We start from the raw sequence: 21301 nt of genomic DNA, 5'->3' as shown, positions 1-21301 counted from the left end.
ACACCACTTCGGTCCAGGCTGTGATTCTGCTACTTCTTGTGTGATGCTGGGCCCCTGTTTAACTCCGGAGCCTCAGTTTCCTCGTGTAAGATAAGGCTTATATCTGTGCCTCATGGGGTTGTTATGAGGAGTAAGTGAGCTAACATTTGAAAAGCACTTAAACAGAGCCTGGCACAAAGCAAGTAAACATGTTTGATAATTGGATTGGTATTTTTAAACTCATCAGCGTAACACAGACACTAAAGGATCATACGGATCTAATGCCAAGGGAGAAGGGTACCAGGTGTTTTTGAGTGGCTTAGCCCAGACTAGACCCCACCCCACCCCCCTTTAAAGAATTATCTACCAGAGTTTCGTTCACTCGTTACCCTTATTTCCGCCACACAACATTTGCTTTCTTATATCTAAAAAAGTGTTCATCAATATGCCCACTTATTATTAACCGCTGGTAGCCAGAACTGATGGGAATAAAGTCAATCATTAATGCAGCACTGGATTATTTTTAAATAGGGAATTATCCCAAGCTCATTTTTGTCCCAGATGATGAATTAACAAATTCTATTATATTACTACTAGAAATACCAAAGACTCCAATCTCTGATGCATTCTGGCTTGTTTTCTCATTCTTGTATCCTGAAGTTGACATTTCGTTTATTTGAGATGTTTCATGTATTGCCTGAGTTGCTGTAGCTCCCAGGACACGCGGTTAGCCAGGGGCTCTCTTTCTGTCTCTGTCCCCATCTGGATCCATTGTGACCCAAATCCACTCCACAGGCCAGAGGCTTCTTTTCCCATCACTTTACCTTTTCTCCTCTGGACATCCACTCCCTAAGTATCTTTTCAAAATCATCATCACTCTTGCTGCTTACGAAAATCATACGTACTTTTAAAAAATTTGAGCATTTAAAAATATATACTGGGACTTCCCTGGTGGCGCAGTGGTTGAGAGTCCGCCTGCCGATGCAGGGGACGTGGGTTCACGCCCCGTTCCGGGAAGATCCCACATGCTGTGGAGTGGCTGAGCCTGTGAGCCATGGCCGCTGAGCCTGTGCTCTGCAACGGGAGAGGCCACAACAGTGAGAGGCCCGCGTACCACACACACACAAAAAAATATATATATATATACTGTAGGATGTGAAATCCATCCACAGACCACTCCATTCACCAAAATAGATTCCAGATGGATTCAGGTGCTAGATGTAAAAACTAAAACTATAAGAATATTGAAAAAAGTATAGGATACATTTATGACCTTGGGAGTAAAGAAGGCCTTTTAAAATGAGACATAAAACATAAAAGCATAAAGAAAACGATTGATGAATATGACCTCATAGAAATTTAAAACTTCTGTAAGGCAAAAGCTGTTGAAAACAACATTTAAAGACAAGCCACAGATGGGTGAAAATATTTGCCACGTATATAACAAAGACTACCCAGAATATCTAAGAAGGCCTACAGGCAAGTAGAAAAACAGGCAAAAGGCATGAGGAAGTAAAAAAGGCCAGTGAACTTTAAATGTAAATTTCACAGGCCAGGAATTTGTGTTGGTTCACTGTCTCCAGCATCTAGAGCAGTACCTTGATGTTTATTTAATGTGAAGTAAACTGTGAAAACATGCTCATTCTAAGTTTCAATCATAAAAATGCAATTTTAAATGGAGACATTTTACACACTGGATTGGAAAAAAATTTCAGTGTTGGTTAGGATGTGGGGAAATGTCCACACTCAAGTGGTGTTGGGAGGGTAAATATACATCCTATCGAAGGGCAATTTGTGAATATCTACCAAGTACAAGAATGCACATGCCTTTTGACTTAGCAATGCCTACCTCAGGAAATTACTGAGGGTATCAATCACAACATTGTTTGAGGGTATCAATCATAGCATTGTTTGAGAAAACAAAGTTGTAAATGACCTAAACACTCATCAACATGGAATTGACTGAATAAGCTATGGTAAAATCAAACCATGCCTAGTATGGGGCAGTTTAAAACAATGAGGTACGCCTACAGGTACCAACCTCCAACACACGTAAGTGAAAAAGACAAGCGAAAAAGACAAGCTGCGTAACAATACTAGCTAAGCAATACCCATAAAACTGTAGACACGTGCATATGTTCTCTATGTAAATGCACAGAAAAAAGTTTGTATATGAATTTTTTTCCTTCACATACATTCTGGAATCTTCCCGTGTCAAAAGAAAAATCTAACTTGTTCTTTTATAGAGGTTGTGGAATGTTTCATTGACCGGGTATAGCATAAGCTAATCAATTCCCTGTTGATGAATGTATGGTTATTCTTGGACAGCTTTATTGAGATATAATTCACATACTACACAATTCACAATTCACCCACTTAAAGTGTACAATTCAATAGTTTTGGTATATTACATTATTAATTTTTAAAAACTGTGATAAAATATAACATAAAATGTGTCATTTTAACCATTTTAAGTGTACAGTTCAATGGCATTAATTAGATGACTATATCATTTTCATTTTTACTATTATAAATAAATGCTGTAAATCTACATCCTCATACATACTTTGTGCCAATGTGCTTCTCTATAGGACAGAAAGCTCTCATCTGCTGAGGGCCAGAGATAAAGACTGATAAAGAGAAATATGGGTGGGTTTTTTCCTATATTACTGTTAAATGTGATTTTTTTTTTTTTGCGGTACGCGGGCCTCCCACCGCCGCGGCCTCTCCCGCCGCGGAGCACAGGCTCCGGACACGCAGGCCCACCGGCCACGGCTCACGGGCCCAGCCGCTCCGCGGCATGTGGGATCCTCCCGGACCGGGGCACGAACCCCTGTCCCCTGCATCGTCAGGCGGACTCCCAACCACTGCGCCACCAGGGAAGCCCTAAATGTGATTTTAAACCTCTCAAAGAGATAGGGGATTTTCCAAAGCAAATGCAAAAGTGGAAAAGCAAAAACTCCTCATTTTCCTATGTTCATTTAAGTTGTCAAGTACATAAAAACCAGTTAAAGCAAAGGATGATCTGTCACCCAGTATCTGAGCATGCATATGCTAGATCCCAATGGAATCCGTTATCTGCTATCTGACAACTTATCCTGAGTTTTTTTCGTCAAACACACCACAAGCAATTGGACCCTACGTAGAGAGACACAGCCTAATATTAGATCTGGTTTCCTAACCTGAACTTCTCAGTCTAACCAGAGGGTGATGGCTGGCAGTTCACTTAATCCAATGGACTAATGTCCCTGCTTTGTAAAATGGAGGGTCTAGCCCGGATGCTAGAACTTGTGCGGGCCAGGTCACAAGGTGTGCTGGCGGGAAAGGTCACAAGGTGTGCTGGCGGGAACGAGGTCAGCCTAAAACCACAGATATGCCGGAGGCAAGCTCTACAGTCTGGGAGCTCTGGTCTGAATGTGCCAGCGACTTGTTTTGCGGCCCCGGGCAAGTTACTAAACCGCTGACACGTCAGTCTCTAAAGCTGTCAATTGGTATTTACCTTACAGGGTGTTGTGACGGTTCAATGAGACAAAGCACGCATACTGCCTCGCTTGTGTCTGACACCAAAGATGCCCTCAATAAAGGGTAGCTTCAAGTGTTTTAAACACCAAAGCATGTGTCAGTGCCATTCATCCAAGTTGCCAAATATCCCAACTTATGTAACAGCAATAGTAGCTTATACTTCTGTAGCATTTATTACGTGCCAGTCACATCCTGAGTGCTTAACATCTATGAACTTATTTAACCCTCTGATCATCCTATGAGATGGATACTATTACTTCCATGTTACAAAAGAAGAAATAGGCACAGAGGGTAAGAATCTCATTCAAGATCACAATTACTGAATAGCATAACCAGTCTTTGAACCCAGGCAATCTGTACTCTACAGAGTCTGTGTTCTTAGGCACTATTAAATGCAAATATCTGTGTATTTATAGGTGTGGACATAAATGTGGTATTTCCCCCTTTTCTGATAGCTCTCCAGTTTCAATACCTGGTATCAACATCCCTTCCTTACCAAGATGTAAAAAATTAAGAGTACTTCGATAAAACACTCAAATTTCACCCTACCACCTAATTTTAAAACCTATTTTTTAAATGACTGCCAAATGAGAACTTGTTTTAAAGGCAGCTATAAAAAGAATGAATATAAGCGAGGACATTATTAAACTTCTCATTGGTCACTCTAAGATTACACTGTGACTCCTATGAGCCTAAGGTGTTTTGAAACTCAAATGCTTGGAGAGTTACCTTCTCATACTGAACAGTATTCTGTTTCATTAGCTTACTCTATTTCCCTAGAGTTTCCACCTGAAAATTGAACAGTTTCTCACTAGATCACATGTGCTTTTAACATCAGCTCATAACATGCCTCTCAGAGGAAACAGGCTTTGGACTGCTCATGGAGCAAACCTCAGTGTTTAGCAGCTGGGATTCTGTTAATTTACCCCATGTAAAAGGTTACTTTTGTTTTCCTCCCTTAATTCACTTCTATCTCCATCTCTAGCATACAGGGGAAAGCTTTCCCCCTCTAGCAAGTAGGACCCCAGTGGTGAGGAATGACAGTTACTTGTCTGACCCAACCATCTGGTTCCCGGCATGCACAGGAGGAGTTCAGTCAGGTCAGGGCAGCTCAAGCACCCGTATACTACACCAGCAACTTCTCCTCCCAGACATTAAGGATGCTGAGTACACTCTGTCCTACCCATCGGGTGGCAGGGGTCCTGCAGCCTTAGCATCTAAGGTATCTTACTCTGCTCATTGGAAAATCCAAAGTTCTTGATGGCCAGATTCTGCTCTCTACCACCTCATCCATCAATGGAGGCTGTATAAGTCTAAATCTCAGTTGTCAGGACAGAGCTCCTGGGCCCAGACAAATCGGTAGAGGTGGTGAGAGCGTTTCTGAGCATTTTGAGATATTTAGATAGACTATGTCCACCCAGAGTATAGCAAGGATGTAGGCATGGGAAGTCTCACGAGTGAGATCTTTTGTCTAATCCAACACACAGGTGATCAGCCAAGATACTCTTATTTATACAAGCATTTGGCTTGATAGAGTATATTCAATGTTTTCTAACAGATACAATCTTGTTTTGATCAGTTTCAGAGGGCTCTGAACCTTTGTAAAGCATCACATATATATGTCCCACTAAAAAAGAACATGCCAAAGGGCAGAAATTAATACCCCTCAGCACCCGCCAGAAAGACTGGCATATTGCCTTGTTTATGGCACTTCCTCAGTCTATTCTTGCAAAGATTCCATAGTCAGTGCAGTAGTTTTCATGTTACCTGCCCCTGGGTCATGGAACCTTTATTCCAATAGATTCTTGTATGAAGATCCAATGTAAGAAGTTAAAGCTGAGCTGCTCTGGTTTAAGGAAGGGGAACCCAAGCTGTTGACTGTCTCCTTACTCACTAAGTCATCTTGACAGAAGCCTCCAGCTTCTAGAGACCATTTGAAAACTGGAAGAACTGGTACTTTGAAACCTGGGTTTGAGTTCCCAGCTCTGCCCCTTACCAGCTAAGTTGCCTTGGGCAGGTCACCTTTTCCCCAAGCCTCAGTTTCCCATCTGTAAAGCAGGGATAACACTACTTAATTCCCAGGTTGATGGCAGGATTTAAAATAAGGCATGAAAGTAGCTAGTACATAACAAGCATTCAATAAAGTGTACAACTTTATTACTAATGGTCAAATACCCCCTTTTATTACTCTTTAAACATATTTTCCCAAGGACAGAGAACAGAATGTCCTATGGAATCATAGCCCCTTAGGGGCTACAAAGAGTGCAGTTTTAGTGAAGAGTGAGTCAAAATATTTCCCTATTTATCACTGTCCTTTGAACAATCTGCTTACAAAAAACCAAAACCAAACCAAAACCAAACCCATAATGACAAAATCCTTCTAAAACTTTGTATTTTGCAGTGAGCACAAACTAAGATACCCTAGATGCTAAGACACATTAGAAATCACCGTCAGCTCTTTATCCTTGACCGTGTACAGGGGCAGTGCCCCAGCTGCTGCTGGAAGCAAAATCTCACCCTGCCCCTTAGCTCCACTCCGTTTTCCCATTCACTTTACCGGGAATTCCTACCCCCTCACCTATCAGCCTGGGAACAGTCAAAGCTTTGTCCAATTATCAGCTTCCTTGATAAGACTTTCTCGACTTTCCCAAGCAACCTGGAGGCCAGGCCTTTGAACGGTCATGGCCCTGTTACAGTACTTTTCCCATTAAGGTGATTGGGTGTAAGGCCCAGCCCTAGTTCCTAAAGGGAAAGGTCCAGGTTCTTTGTATCCACCTGCCCAGGTTCTGGTAGACAACAGGAGGGCAATAAATCGTTGTTGAACGAACATGTAAATGAATTACTGAAAGACACATTTGGATTACTAACCCAAATTTATCAGTTACCAAGACATAATTTTGGATCAATTTCTTCATCTATGAAGTCTCTTTGCTCTCAGCTCTAAAACGTGAATGTAAAGAGTTTTCATATAGCTTAAGCGAGGAAAATTTGTAAAGGGCCTAGCACGGTGCCTGGCACATGACAGGTACTCAGTAAAGAGCAGCTGCATTTCTTTCATTTTCCCATCCTTGCTGCTCCTATTCAATAGCTTACCTAGAAAATGAGCCCAAGATTATGTCCCCTCTCAGTGCTGCTATATATCACCTGAAAAGTTCAAGTGGCTGTATAGTTGACCCTTAAACAGTGAGAGGGGTCAGGAGTGCCAAGCCTCTGAGCAGTCTGTGTATAACTTAGCTGGTCCTTGGTATCTGTAGTTCCTCAGTGGAGGATTCAACCAACAGCGGATCATGTAGTTTGGTTGTATTTACTATTGAAAAAAGATCTGCGTGTACGTGGACCAGCGCAGTTCAAGCTCATGTTGTTCAAGGGTCAACTGTACTTCATAATAACAATATTCCAATACTGTTTTAAAATAGAAGGTAATCTGTTTCTATTTTGTGCACTGTTGGCGGGAATGTAAATTGGTACAGCTACTATAAAAAAATTAAAACCGTAACTACCAGCAATTCCACTTCTGGGTATTTATCTGAAGGAAAAATGAAATCGGTATGTCCAAGAGGTATCTGCATCCCCACGTTCAATGCAGTATTATTCACAATAGCCAAAACATAGAAACAACCTAAATGTCTGCAGATGGATGAACGGTTAAAGAAAATGTGATATGTACATACAATGGACTATTATTCAGCCGTGAAAAAGAAGGAGATCCTGCCATTTGCGACAGCATGGAGGAAGTGAGGGCATTATGCTAGGTGAACTGAGACAGAGCTATGATCTCACATATATGTGGAATCTAAAAAAGCTGAACTCATAGAAACAGAGTGGATTGGTGGTTGCCAGGCGCTGGGGAGCAGGGGAAATAGGGAGATGTTGATCAAGGGGTACAAACTACCAGCTCTAAGTTCTGAGGATTTACTATACAGTACAGTGACTATAGTTAACAATACGGTATTATATAAAGTTGCTGAATGATTAGACTTAAAAGTTGGCACCACCACCACAACAAAATAGTAATTGTGTGAGGAGAAGGATGTGTTAACTCATCTTTTTATGGTAAACCTTTTACAGTACATGTGTTATCAAATCATCACGTCACACACTTTAAACTTACACAACGTCGTATGCCGATATTATATCTCAATACCGTTGGGAAAAATTTTTTAAGTGTCTGTTCCTAGGTACTCTGACATTTTTCTTTGAATTCTAGATTTAATTAATATTTATCACTTTCTGTATAAGTTTGGCATAACCAGAATTTGTCTCCAAAATGGCTGATTAAAAAATCATCTCTTTTTGTGTGATCCGGGCTCTGTGAGGGCAAAAAGACACTAGGATGTGCGATGCGTCACTGAAATGTTTCTGGTAAGCTGTATGATAAAGGTAAGTGATCTTTAAGGTGTAAGTGAATAATCCGATCCAATTATGCTATTTAAATCAGAACTCTTCACACTGACAGCTCTTAGGAACTGTTATTATTTTTACAGATTTCTTATTACGTTTTGTTGGTGCTCTCGTTTATTCACCCTGGCATGTTTGTATTTTCTCACTGATTTCTTATTCCAGACATGGCTGTTTCACCTTATTTCTTAAAGGGAATCTTTATTGTAATGCAAAATGAATTGTAAAATGATCAGGAATTTTCCAATCAAGAAAACAAATCTGTCACTTTCCTATCAGGCAGGAGTCCCTAGGATGACGTGACTCCCTTTGGATGAAGCAAGAAGTCTTTCACAAGGTGGGCAAGGTCTTCCACGATCTGCCCATCTTGCCTCCTCTCGTCCCTTCATGCTCTCCTCTCCAGCCACACTCAACTTCTTTTGCTACACAAGGTCCACATGCTCCTTAACCACCAGGTCTCTGAACACGCCACTTATGGCCTTGCCTTCCCCCTTTCACCTGGCTGACTTCTGTCCTTCCGATCCCCTGCCATCTACTCCCCTAGGGTGAATCTCATCTGCATTTACTAGGATGTCTCTTCCTTCCCACTCACCCCTCAGATCATCGGCTCCATCAGGACAGGGACCATGTTTGACTTCTTTACCTCTATATTTTTATATATAGTTTGTGGCCAGCACACGCCACAAACTATACTAGGCATTCGATACATGTTTGCTGAATAAATTGAATGAATCTGTCTAGAGATAAACAGATTTAACTAAGGCTACTTTGGGATCTGTCAGTTAACTTTATGGCTCTCAGTCTTCACTTGTAACTGCATCCAACATGGTTGACCACGACCTCAGTGAGGAAAGAGTTAACACAGCTGGTCTGTTTTATTCACTTCTTGCTTATCTCTGGAACACCTGCACTCGTTGTAATGACTCTTAACCAAACTCTGAGCACTAAACTTCTTCAGTGTTCACTAATTATTGATGCAAGACAGAGCGTCAGCGTGTACCAGGCCGAAAGCATTGTTTAAAGTAAACGTGAAGATTCATGATGGGCACCTGGGACCTAGTGTGGGTCTGCACCCTGTGGGTCACAATAGTCATGTGACCAGCTCCTGTGAAGAACTCTGAGTCTCCACAGACTCGAGTGGGCTTCCCTGAGTGCACAGCTGGAGAGAAGCATGCATCTGTGGGGTCCTCACCGAGGGAGAACAGGCAAGCCCATGCTGACTCCTCTAGTCTTTGCCTACATGTATCATTATTCTGCTGTGCCTGCACTGTGTCCTTGGCTTCATAAATCTTGGCTGCGAGTATGACTTTGTTGAGTCACGAGTCCTTCCAGCAATTCACTAGTGGGTGGTCATGGGACCCCAAGACAGCCTCCTTTTTGAACTGCTGCCCTTCCTTCATGTCTGTGATATCACTCTTCACCTTTCTCCTACTTCCTTGCTGAATTTTTTTTTTCCCATCTCCTTTGTTGGCTTCTGTCTCTACCTGACTCAAAATACAACAGTATCCTCTGGCTCTATTCTGGCCCTCTTTTATCTCTACTTTCTTGTTAGATTATTTTATAATCCCATGGGTTTCAATGCCATCTACATGTTGACGACTCTCAAGCTTATTTCTACAGCCAAAACTTTCCTCCAAACTCCACCTACACACCTGCCTACTGGACGTTCCAACTGGATGTCTATTAAGGATTTCAAATTTTAAAAAATTGTCTAAATCAGAGGTCTTGATTTCAACCCAAACTTGTCCTCTTCTAGTATTTCCTATCTTGGTAAATAATACCTCAGGTGCTCAGCTGTCCAAGCTGAAAACCTAAAGGTCATCCTGGATCTTCTATTTTTCCCTATCTCTGCCCACCCCCTTCCAATCCAGTAAGGAAGTATTGTTGGTTTTATTTCCAAAGTAGATCTCTAATCCCTCCACTTCTCTCCATTTCTAATACAGCATCTTCATCCAAATCACCATCATCAACAGTTGCCTGGATTATTATTATAACTGGATCAGTCTCCCTGCTTCTATACTTGCCCCTTTTTAATTAATTCTCTATTCAGCAGCCAATGCCATAATTTTTCCAAACCTACATCAGATGACATCACTCCGATTAAAACCCTTCAGTGGTTTTCCATTATTCTTAGAACAGAATTCAAACTCTCCCTGTTTGAATTAGCATACCAGGCACTCTGTGAACTGTCCCCTGCACGCCTCTCCAGCTTTACCCAGTACCACTCTCTGCATGCTTACTGTGCTCCAGCACCACCGGCCTCATTTCTGTTCTTGGAATACAACACAATCCTTTCCACCTCAAAGCCTCTGGACTCTCTGCCCACCCCTACACCGCGAGCTAGAGTGCCGCTGAGACTGAAGACACATTTTGTGCATTTAGAAGTATATGTCATTAAAACTCACAAGATACCCAGGCCCAGCTACATGTTTATTAAGGCTAGAATGTGGTATTTCCCAATTTGTCTTTCTGTTTTTTCATAAATAGAAAGGAACTCACCGGTAACAAATGATAATCCCACTAGGCTTATCTCTAGGTTATCTCTAGTAGAGAGAGATTATTCATCTCAGTCTCTAAGAGTAACAGAAAAAAAATAAAATGTGTTCCATAACTGAGCAACCTGCATCTCAAATTCAACCCCACGTGCATTTGGTATTATTACTAAGGTGTAAGTAAATCTAGTTTTAAAATAACAGGAAAACTCCTGTGGAATTGCCCCATGTTAAAATGATCTGTTCTCCCCATGTGTCCACACTTTCACAAGAGTGAACAGCCCCCTTTAAAAGAATTTTAATGGTTGGGCTTGACTGAGTTACCAACAATGGGCAAGGGAATGGATACTTAACAGGGACTAAAAATTAAAGCTAAGATACTTTCAACCTTCAGCCTGTCTACCTGTTTACTTCCAAAACCTGAACATCTTAAACCTGTAAAACATTCCTGAGTATGGAGGGGAAAAAAGACCCTGAAAATCGAGGGATTCCAAGTATCTGCTTAACTTTTCTGGTGGGGGGGTAGGGGGGGAGGCTTCATCACATGGTCCTTTTCGCTTTTTCACATTCTCTAGATAGACACTTGAACTATTTTTTCACTGTTCAAATAAAACCAGGGATATTTACTTAACCTCTTCTTAATGGAGGGTGTGTGTGTGTGTGTGTGTGTGTGTGTGTGTGTGTGTGTGTGTGTCTCCTACATTTACTCTCTCTTCTCTTAATACATGTTTGGTTAGTGTTTGGGGGCTGAGCCAGAACCCCTCTAGGTATGTCAGTGAATGACTCAGTTATGCCCTTGACTGCCTGAAGGACACTAACCTCCCTGTTGCCCTCCAGCATGAGCTGTGTCACAATGAGGTCCTCCTATACTACCTCTCCAAGGTATCATGCTACTTCCCATAACATTGTTTTATTGCAGTATAACCTGTTTTTGCTAAAACTATTTCATTTTCCTGAGGAACTGAAGTATTTACTACATACAACATATGTATAACTACATAACGTTGCGTATATAAAGTTACATATAGTATGTGTAACTATATAAATGTATATAAAAGCATATATATATACATCCTATATACTTATACATAATAGCATACTATATACTATACTGTATAAAAGTGTATAAAAGCATATTTACATTAATGTTTCCTTTGCTATGCATGGAAAAACTCTTCAGCTGTGATCCTCACTGTGCCTGTCACATATAATCAGCACGTAACTGGGCCTAAGATATGAAGATGAATGAAGTCTGGTCCCTGCCCTCCAGGTACAACATAGACAGAGCTCCTGGAAGATGCTCTGGAAGAGGGGCGCAAGGAGATTCTAACTCTGCCCAGGCGACTAGAAAAAGACTTCCAGGAGGAGGTGACATTTTGAACCAAGCCTCAATCAACTGAATAAATGATCAAGTGGTCTCTAACATCCATTCCTGCTCTAAAAATGTGACGTTGTGCTCAATTTCACCTGACTGTATTCATGCACTTTGTCAGAAAGGAGGCGGAGTTATGTACTTGGGTAACTGTCAGTTCAGGTGACTTTGGCTGTGCTCCTTAAGTGTGGTTCTAGTTTCCTCAGAGAGATTCCTATCAGAGAAATTTTTAAAACTGAGTAAACAACTAACTGAAAGTTCTTTGTTTATACAAACAGAGGGTTTGCTTTCTTCTTCTAGACTCTGTGACAGTGCTTGCATACTTGAAGGGTTTACCCTGTCATTAATGCCTTTATACCCCACCACGAAGGCTGCTATCTTCAGCTCTGAGGAAGTTCGGGATATGTCTGTGAAGCTAGTTTGAAGGCAACTTGTTTGAAGCTGGCGGCACTTTTGTGATGCCAAGGAGAGTAAACCTCCAGTTGAGCTTTTGACGAAGTTATGTACATGAAGGGTCACAGACCAGAAAATGTATACTTTTTAAACATCTGACATGTAGCAGTCCTTGTAAAACAGGGCTGAGAAAACATTTTTAATGTGCAACTTATGTCTGTTTTATTTACTTTATGTCTGTTTATTTGCACACAAACTCAAATTAGGATTTCCTAACCTCTCAGCAAACTACTACCCTATATTACATTGAATGGCTACGGAGCTAGGAAGAATACCAATTCTTTTCAATCACTACATAGGAAGTTCCGATTTAATCTTCTTCCCCTAACCCAAATGCACGTTGGTATTTGATATAACCTTCAAAACTTTACCTTTTTTTGGGTAATAAACTCTAAGGGAAAAGAATCTGCAAAAGAGATCTATATATAACTGAATCACTCTGCTGTACACCTGAAACTAACAACATTGTAAATCGATTATATTTCAATAAAAAACATTCTTTTTTTTACTTTAAGATTCTTCTTATCTTACGTTCTGACTTTGCACTCTTCGAGAAAGGGGCATTCTAAATTCACAAACCAAAGGAAGGAAACAGGGCGAATGGCAGTTATCTCTCAACTCTAGATACTATTTGTCACTGCGGTGTTACCACTAGGCACTCGTGTTTTGATTAAGAACGGAAACCAAACACCTTCTGTATGCTGGCTACATAAATTTGAAGTGGGTCTTATCAGCTCTCTGCATCTGTGGTTTTAGACCAACAGTCCCTAACCCTATCAGTTGATGCCTCTTTTTTCACGTCCAAGATTTTGCAGCTCCTCCTTCACCATGCTGGCATGAAATCCACAGAATATTTGCATACGTAATTTCAGGAAAGATTGATAAAACGTTCAAACTTTACATAAAGGGGAAATAAAAAGAAAGCAACTTATAATAAGAAAAAGCTGCTTAGATCAATTCTTGAGATTCACGGTGAAGGCATTTATTACAAACGCAGACTGATACAGCTGTGTGGTCACTGATGCCAGGATTTTAAGAACGTGAAATATCTCGGAATCAAGTTCAGAGAAAAATATAATTGAATTTTCCCTCAATTTGCCTACAGGTACTATTCCTGGAAAGTTTGGTACATATTAAAATTGTGGGGAAAAAGTATTTTGTGTTTGTACATAAATCGAAACTGGTTTTAGCTGGTAAGCTGGTCTTGCACCTATGGAAGACATTAGAAAATGTGGAGGACGATTTTTCACTAGGCACGACTATTCTGTGTGTTGCTAACAAGATCAGGAGGCTGCATCAGTGAGGTCCCCCCTCCAAAGACTTGAAAGTTATGGCCTAAACCTCCCCTCAATTTCCAAAATTCCCCCTAGGGGGCAGTACTACTCTTAATGAGAACTACTGTTCTCAACTCAGGAGACAGCATTTTGGTGGGTGGGTGTCCTGAAAGTGTGCAAACCAGAATCTCAGTCTTTTCCTTTTGCCTCATAACCAAACAGTTTTAGTATATAGAAAAAAAATTAAGTCTACACCAAAATATGTAATTCACACTGCTTTGGATGAAACTGTAAATACTGAAAAGGGGTCTAGGATTCCATAGCCTATCACTCCGCACATAAAATACATTTTACACAGGCCTTTTCTTGGATGATGGAGGATGCTCCTCAACTTTTGCAGAATCACAGCAGTCGGGGCAAGGGGAGGAGCAGGATGTATGGGGGAGGGGAAAAGGGACAAGAACAGAGAAAAAGGTAACTGGAGAAACTTTTCTCTACGGCAAAGAGCTTTAATGGTCCACTATTTGGCACAAGACAGACTTTGGTTCCAATCACCCCTCTGTCATTTACTAACTGTGGATGATTCATTCAATCTCAATTCTTCACATGTAAATTGGGGGATAATAATGGTATTTCGTGCCGTTGTTAGAGTGATTGAGGGGTATATGTAAAGTGCCAGGCAAAGAGTAAAATTCACTTAATGTTGGCTGCAATTATTATTTTTTTAAGTTTCAAATGTCACTAAAGTATTGGTGGTTGAAGCAGAGTAACATCCGTGTTACTTTTTGGATATTCTGTCTCTTCCTCTTAAAATCTCATACCACAAATATAGTGGAAATCTAAATCATTTCCTTGTAAGAAAAAAAGGCAGTGTCTTTAAGAAACTTAATGGTTATAAAACAAGGCTGATGTTCCTAAGGTGTTTCACAAAAGGACTTTACATTTCAAGTTAAAGAAGGGGAAAGGCTTGCTACCCCAATGTAACTTTAAATCACAAGTATGTATATTACAGCTGAAATTCCCAGATTTTAGTGGCTGTCTCAATACGTCAATATTTACATCACAGAAAGCATTTTATACAGGATCTCAAGCAAACTGGCTTGCCGATCACACTTGAGAAATGAATAGGGTGACAGAAAATCGAATGCTGTGGCAAAATCTCGTATCAAGTGTCCTTTTCAGAGGGTAAATCGCCAGCCAGAATCTACCCAGGCCAGGGGAGTAGGCAATGAGAGGTCTGTGTACATGAGCACAGTACATGCCTCTTTGGGGCACGAGTCTTAAGCCAGTTCTAGCGAGATTTTTGAGTATCTGCAACGTTATGACAACTCCTGGCGGAGGAATTCAATAAATATCTGTTGAATGCATATGTGAAGGTGAGAATCCTTGGGGAAAAATGCAGGAGAAATAAATTCTCCTTTATACTTTAAACACAACAACGAAAACTTTATGCTACAGTGATCTTTCATCATCATCATCACTATAACACTTAGCATAACATCTACCCTCATAGCAAATTTTAAAGTAAACGGTATTGTTAACTATAAGCACTCTGCTGTGCAGTAGATCTCTAGGACATATTCATCCTGTATGACCAAAACTTTGCACCCTCTGACAAATACTACAGTAATCTTTCAAACCAGGAATGCCTGATTTATGACTGGTATAAAAGAAGAGGTAAGGGCTTCCCTGGTGGCGCAGCGGTTGAGAGTCCGCCTGCCGATGCAGGGGACACGGGTTCATGCCCCGGTCCGGGAAGATCCCCGGGAAGATCCCACATGCCGCGGAGCGGCTGGGCCCGTGAGCCATGGCCGCTGAGCCTGCGCGTCCGGGGCCTGTGCTCCGCAACGGGAGAGGCCACAGCAGTGAGAGGCCCGCGTACCGCAAGAAAAAAAAAAAAAAAGATAAGAGGTAAGCATACATTTCTTGAGATCATCAATCAATACTCCTTTTGGAAATCAATTTGGTTACATGTATCAAATATATAGAACTGCTTTAAGACCTGGTAATTTCCTTTTTGGAAATATATCCCCAATAGCAGGTAATGTATCCTTAACAGCAACTCTTATGTAGTACTTATTATGTGCCAGAAATTATTCTAACCACCCAGTGTCACACTGCTACAAAGTAGAGGATCTAGAATTTGAACTTGGGCCTTGTAGTTCCAAAGCCTGTGTGTGCTCTGACAACTTTTGCTGTCTTAGCTACAAAGGTGTCCACTATGGCATTTTTTTTTTTTAATAACAGGAAAATTTAGAAACAAACTAAATGTCAGTGGGGTGTAAGTTAAATAAACAATAGTATATCCATTGATAGGACAAAAAGCAGGCATTAAAACTCAGGTCTTAGAAACAACATGTTTGCAGGGGCAAGCAAGATATTTGGCTCAGTGGGAGGGGAGAAAGGCACAAAACAGGGCATGTAGTCTTTCAGGTCTACTAAGTGTTTCCTTTGGACGGTGAGATTTTATTTTTCTCCTTGGTGCTTTGTTGTATCTTCCTAATTTTCTAAATGAGCTTGAGTTCCTTTTGTACTCAGAAAAAGAAAATTGCTAATAACAAATTTCTGTCTAGATCAGCACAGCCCAATCAAAATACAGTGCAAGTCGTATATGTAATTTAAAATGTTTTAGAAACCACAACCATATTAACAAAAGTAAAAAGAAACAGGTGAAGTTTTTTAGAAAATGTTTCTTATTTAGCCTTTATATCTAAAATATTACCACTTCAACATGGTATCAATATAAAAATATTAATGGACTATTTTACTTTTTTGTATGAAATCTTCAAAGTCACTTTTAGCACACCTTAATTTGGTCTAGTCACACTTCAGCTGCTCAGTAAACAAGTGGCTACTGGCTACTGTGTTGGATCCTTGGTAGAAGCTTTACTTTCAGATCTAGTGTGCCCAAAACATGACTCTGAAACCCTCCAGTAACTACCTCAGTCTTCATGTGACCAGCCACATCTGTGTCAAACCACTTCCTTAATGAGAAAGGGATGTGCTTCAGAGAAGGTGGATCTGAGTTTGAAGCCTCCCTCTAACACTTATCAGCTGTGTGATCTTCAGCAAGTTAATTAACTTCTCTGTGCCTCATTGGATCCTTTCTGTAAATGAGTATAAGGCCTATTTGAGTTGTTGAGATTGAAATAATGTATTACAACACCAAATACATGGAAAGCACTTTAGAACAAATTTTATTATCTAACCCTTGCTCTTTGCAACCCTCCTTATTCAGATCAAGGTTAGACTCAGCAGGAGGAAAGACAAGATTCTTAGAAAAGAGAGGTAGGAAATCTCATTTAAAGTGGTCCTAGAACTAATTTGGGGGGATGTGGAGAGAATAGCTGGGGAATCTATAATAAATACATTTGTATTTTAAAGGGGGCTACCTGATAGCAGGGCACAAATGGCACAACTTTTTGCTTGCTTCACATAGCTATCCCTCAGCAAATAGTCAAGCCACTAAACAAACAGATAAAAATCACTGAATACGTGCCAGGAACATGCTAGACAAAGGGGCTTAGGAGTAATTAAAAAAAAAAAAAGGATAGGAGAGGTGTTCCCTTAACTGAATGAAGGAATGAATCAATGAACACTGTACATGTTCTGATTTTTCTCAACTCAGCTGTCTGTTCTTTTTGTTTTATAGTTGCCTCTGTTGTTTTACCTAAGATTTTCTTTACTCTGATATTAGGTAGTGGGATTTCCTCTAGAAGGCTCAACTGAAATATGGTCTGTCTCCTTTGGCTGAATCTAGGTGAAGTGTATATATGTACTCAGCTTCTGGGTAGGTTTCAAACATTTCAAAATTAAAAACTGGAAAAAAACCAATTATAATAGAAGGCCATTAATCATGACATGTATCAATGGTTTTTTTAGCATCACTGTTTATAACAGAGGCCACCAGAAGCTATATAGATGCCGCAAAGAGGTGAATGATTAAGAAATTCACATAATCGAGGATAAAAGACTATATAGCAATAAACTCACACCTGCAGACCTTTCAATTCATGGAAATACGTAATGAAATAATGTGAACTGGGGGAAAAAAAGCAGAAGAGAATCCATGATTACGGTAATGAAAATACACGTGATATGCATCTACAAAAACTAAAAATGTATTTGGCGAGGTAGGAAGATTACTTTCCCTTCTAGGTATGTTGCCCACATTCACAATAACAAAGAAAAATAAATAACACATGTGGTAAATCTTGTTTGCTAAGCAAGCTTATCTTACATCAGAGGGCAGGATGGCCAGGGGAAACTGTGCATCTAGTGAAAAGAGTACCAACAAATACGCTTGGCAACCGACTCCCAGTTACTAGCGAGCAGTTTAACCTACTACTCAGAACCTAACAGCAGATTTGGGATTTTTCTTAAACCGGAGTAATTATTCAGAACATACTCAAAACAAATATTTGACCTAAACTAGTGTCAGATTTTATTTTTTACATGGTAATTCCTCAGTCCTTTAACCACAATAGTGCACACAAGGTAAAAACAATTAAGCCTGCTGCCTCTCATTATTACCGTGGTCTGATAGCACGCAGGGTAGATCAAAATAGCTGGTTGACATTGAGAGTCCCGTCACAAGCACTTTGTGCTTGAAAAAAATAAAAACCAAATCATTTAGTACTTAAAATTAACAACACTGGCATCACCTTGTGGGTTAAATGACTGAACAATAACTCAAGTTAGTTGTGTTCTATATTTCCTTTATTAATATAATTAGTATTCTTAGATCTTTTAAAATTGCTCTTCTCTAGCCCTAGGGGAAAATGATTTCAAAAGGCTGAATACACGTGCTGATTCAAGATATGCTTTCTCATACATCCAACCTCTATAAGTTTGGATGATACAGCAAAATATAGAGTAATTCTGGCTCCAACTCCTTAGCAACGTTGTTTAAAAACAAAAATGCCATTACACACATAAGCCAAGAATTTTTGTTGCGTTGCACATAAACAAATTTATGTAATACTTTTAAAATATAAAAACCATGACCTTAATTGTTTGGAAAACGATTACTTAAGAATATGGTAATTAAGAGACTCACAAATTGGTTGAAAAACTCAGAGCTAAAATTCACACGGGGTTGAAATACACCTTATAAAGAGCTGACATCCAAATTACATACACTTGACAAAACCTGTAATTTAAGCATTAAGTTATTTGCTAATCTCTTTGGGGAGGTACCAATATAATAAAAGATTGAGAAATAATAATATCTGGTAAAATTATTTGCCTTGTCCCAAAATGGCTAAGCCTTAAAGTAGAATCATCTGAGTGCCAATCCTGGTTATAAAACTCACTCAAGATCTGAGTGTTCTAGGGCAAAATACTTAATTTCACTATGATTCAATTTTCCTATCTACTAAAATTAGAATTACTTAATATATAGTTGTATATTTATACTTAATATATGGTTTCTAAATTAAAACAAAGTAATTAATAATGAACGTGAAAATACTAAGAGCAATACCAATCACTGCTATGGTACACTTATTATCCAGCAATTGTCTCGTTCAAATGGATAACTTTTAAAATAGCCTTTTAATCAGTACCAAAGCCACTTTTTTGCATAACTTTAAGCCATAGGGCTAATTATACGTGACACAGAAATCTCACCAACAGAACTGCCCTGTTTTAGTTTAAAAGAGACTTGAAGACACGATCCTAACAGTCCGAGTCATATTTAAAGAAGCCATCAAAAAGGGAAACAAACCTGAGATGGGTAAACAGACTTCCTTGGCAGAAGTTCATGTAGAAAACTAAAACCTAAAGTACTCATCCCAGGAAATCACTGTCTGCAAGATCCCAAAACAGAACGCCATTAACGCAAAGCACTCGACACCGAACGACAGCGGAGACGTTTAGTAAAATTCAGGTCTTACTACTCCCCTGACAAAAAGCAACACAACACACAAAAGCAGAAACAACCAACACGCAAGGCAGGGATGGAACCGCTCGAGACCCTCTGAGTCGCTTCATGGAGAGGGAGGGGACAGGAGGCTAAGGCATATTTAATGAATGAAACTGAGGACTAGGGGTTTGGGAAAGCACACGAAACGGACCCTACCTTCCACAGATTCCCCGATACTGTGTAAGTGAGTGATAGAACTGTAGTTTTGGGAAATACTCTTCAGGAACTCTTCCATCTCTGGCTGGTGGTGGTAGCTGAAGTCCAGCGCAGCTATCACAGGCAGCAACAGCCCTAGCCAGAGGCGGGCGCAGTCCATGTTCTAGAGATGAATAAAAACAATAATAAAGCTGAGCAGGTGAGGAAGGGGGTAGTGGGGAGTGTGCACGTTACTCGCCTCGGCTCCGCTGTCTAGTCTCAGATCTCCCGGCACTAACACTCCCAGCTTCCGAAGGACGTAAAAGTTGGAAGCAACAGCTTCGGGAGTTAGCGCACCCGGAACACGGGCAGCCCCTGGTGCCCTCCATCCCGCCTCCCACCCTCTCCTCCTCCCCACGTCTCGGCCGCTCTCCGCCGCCCGACAGCTGCAGCAGCTGCGCCCGACCCCCCGCGTCCCGCTCCTCACCCCAAGCCCAGGCGCGCACCGCCGCCCGGCGGCTGCCACCAGACGGGACCCAGTATTAATAGCCCGGCCAGGGTCCCACCCACGACGCCTGACTGACGTCTCTCCGGCCCACTCAGGCGCCGCGAGGAGCACTCCGGGGCGGGGCCGAGCCGGGCGGTCCGGGCTCCTCGGCCTCCTCGGCCTCCTTCTAGGTACCTAGGCGCGGCGGCGAGCTTCCCGAAACCGAGTTACCTCGCGCGGCCCGTTTTTGCCGGCGCCCCAGGTTGGCAGTGCGCTCACCCCGGCCACGGCTCCGTCCGCTGAAGGGGTCCGGGGCGCTCCACCAAAGGGGCACGAGGTGTCTCCAGCTGCAGCGAGCTTGGAGACGCTAAAGGCTTGGACGGCTTTTCGAGTTGGGCGGTGCGGGCCGGCGCGTACTGGGCTCACCTGGAGCCCCACGAGGCGCCGCGAGTCTCGGGCGCCCGCAGCCCCGAGCGGGCTCCTTTGCTCTTCGGCGCCGACCCGAGTCGCCAGGGCCGCGCTCCCAGCTGCGCCAGGCGGCCCAACCCTGCTCTGCAGTCGCGTGGCATTTCAGAACGTGCGTGTAGAAGTTTTAAATGCCGTCGTGTGGAGTCCAGGAAATTTTCCGACAAATATTTATAGTGTATGAGATTTGACTAAATCAGCGTTACATTGAAAACTGGCAATCTGGAAACCACACGGAAGAAGGCATCAGAGGCATCACTGTAAAGTCAACGCTGCCTCCACTAACACTGCCTAGGCCAGCTTCAGTTATCTCTACCTAAAATGCTTCTTTCTGGAAGGATGGGGTGATCTGTGTTTGCACTAGAGATAGCAAGGACTTTGACGTTACCCAGAGGGTGTGTGGGACGGGCCAAGACTGCGCACACCTGTCACACATTACCTATCAGAGTAACGGGGGGCTTGTGCCACGGGTCCACTGAATGTAAAACGTTTGAAAAGCACTGATTTGGGATAACATGCCCCTTTAACAGATTAAAAACAATAGTGCCAGGGCCCCACCCCAGATAGGTTGAACAAAACTTCTGAGGCCCAGGAATGTGAATGGAACGTGCCCTCAAGAGCTGAGAACCGCTAGTGAATGCTTGTCTCTTTTTTTGTTGTTATATAAGTTATTGTTTTATTTTTTATACAATTTTTAAAGGTTACTTTTCATCCTGCCTCTTCTTTGTTTGTGATACAGATACTACTGTAGAATCGAGCGGTTTGGAACCTGAGGCCCCCTGTGATTCCCGGGTAGCA

The 21301-nt window shown here is 41.5% G+C and overlaps 1 protein-coding gene across 5 annotated transcripts in view; it reads right to left on the bottom strand.

The window, feature by feature from the left end:
* The window catches only part of CPM (carboxypeptidase M), an 89417-nt gene extending 69337 nt beyond the window's left edge, over positions 1 to 20080 (bottom strand). For 3 of the 5 annotated variants that reach the window (XM_032646684.1, XM_032646687.1, XM_032646686.1), the window contains exons 1-2: positions 20039 to 20080; positions 19573 to 19735 (exon numbers count right to left, since the gene is read on the bottom strand). In XM_032646684.1, coding sequence (XP_032502575.1) covers positions 19573 to 19732 — 160 coding nt within the window. In that variant the 5' untranslated portion in view covers positions 19733 to 19735; positions 20039 to 20080. Of the gene's footprint in view, positions 1 to 923; positions 1054 to 19572; positions 19736 to 19810; positions 19929 to 20038 lie in introns of those variants that run through there. The other 2 variants (XM_032646683.1, XM_032646685.1) reach the window with 2 other exon arrangements.
* Between the last annotated feature and the right edge of the window lie 1221 nt (positions 20081 to 21301).

The sequence above is a fragment of the Phocoena sinus genome, chromosome 10 (genome assembly GCF_008692025.1).
Source record: "Phocoena sinus isolate mPhoSin1 chromosome 10, mPhoSin1.pri, whole genome shotgun sequence".
Lineage (NCBI taxonomy): Eukaryota > Metazoa > Chordata > Mammalia > Artiodactyla > Phocoenidae > Phocoena > Phocoena sinus.
Note: the sequence above shows the minus strand (reverse complement) of the source record. Positions and strands in the feature narration are given on the sequence as shown.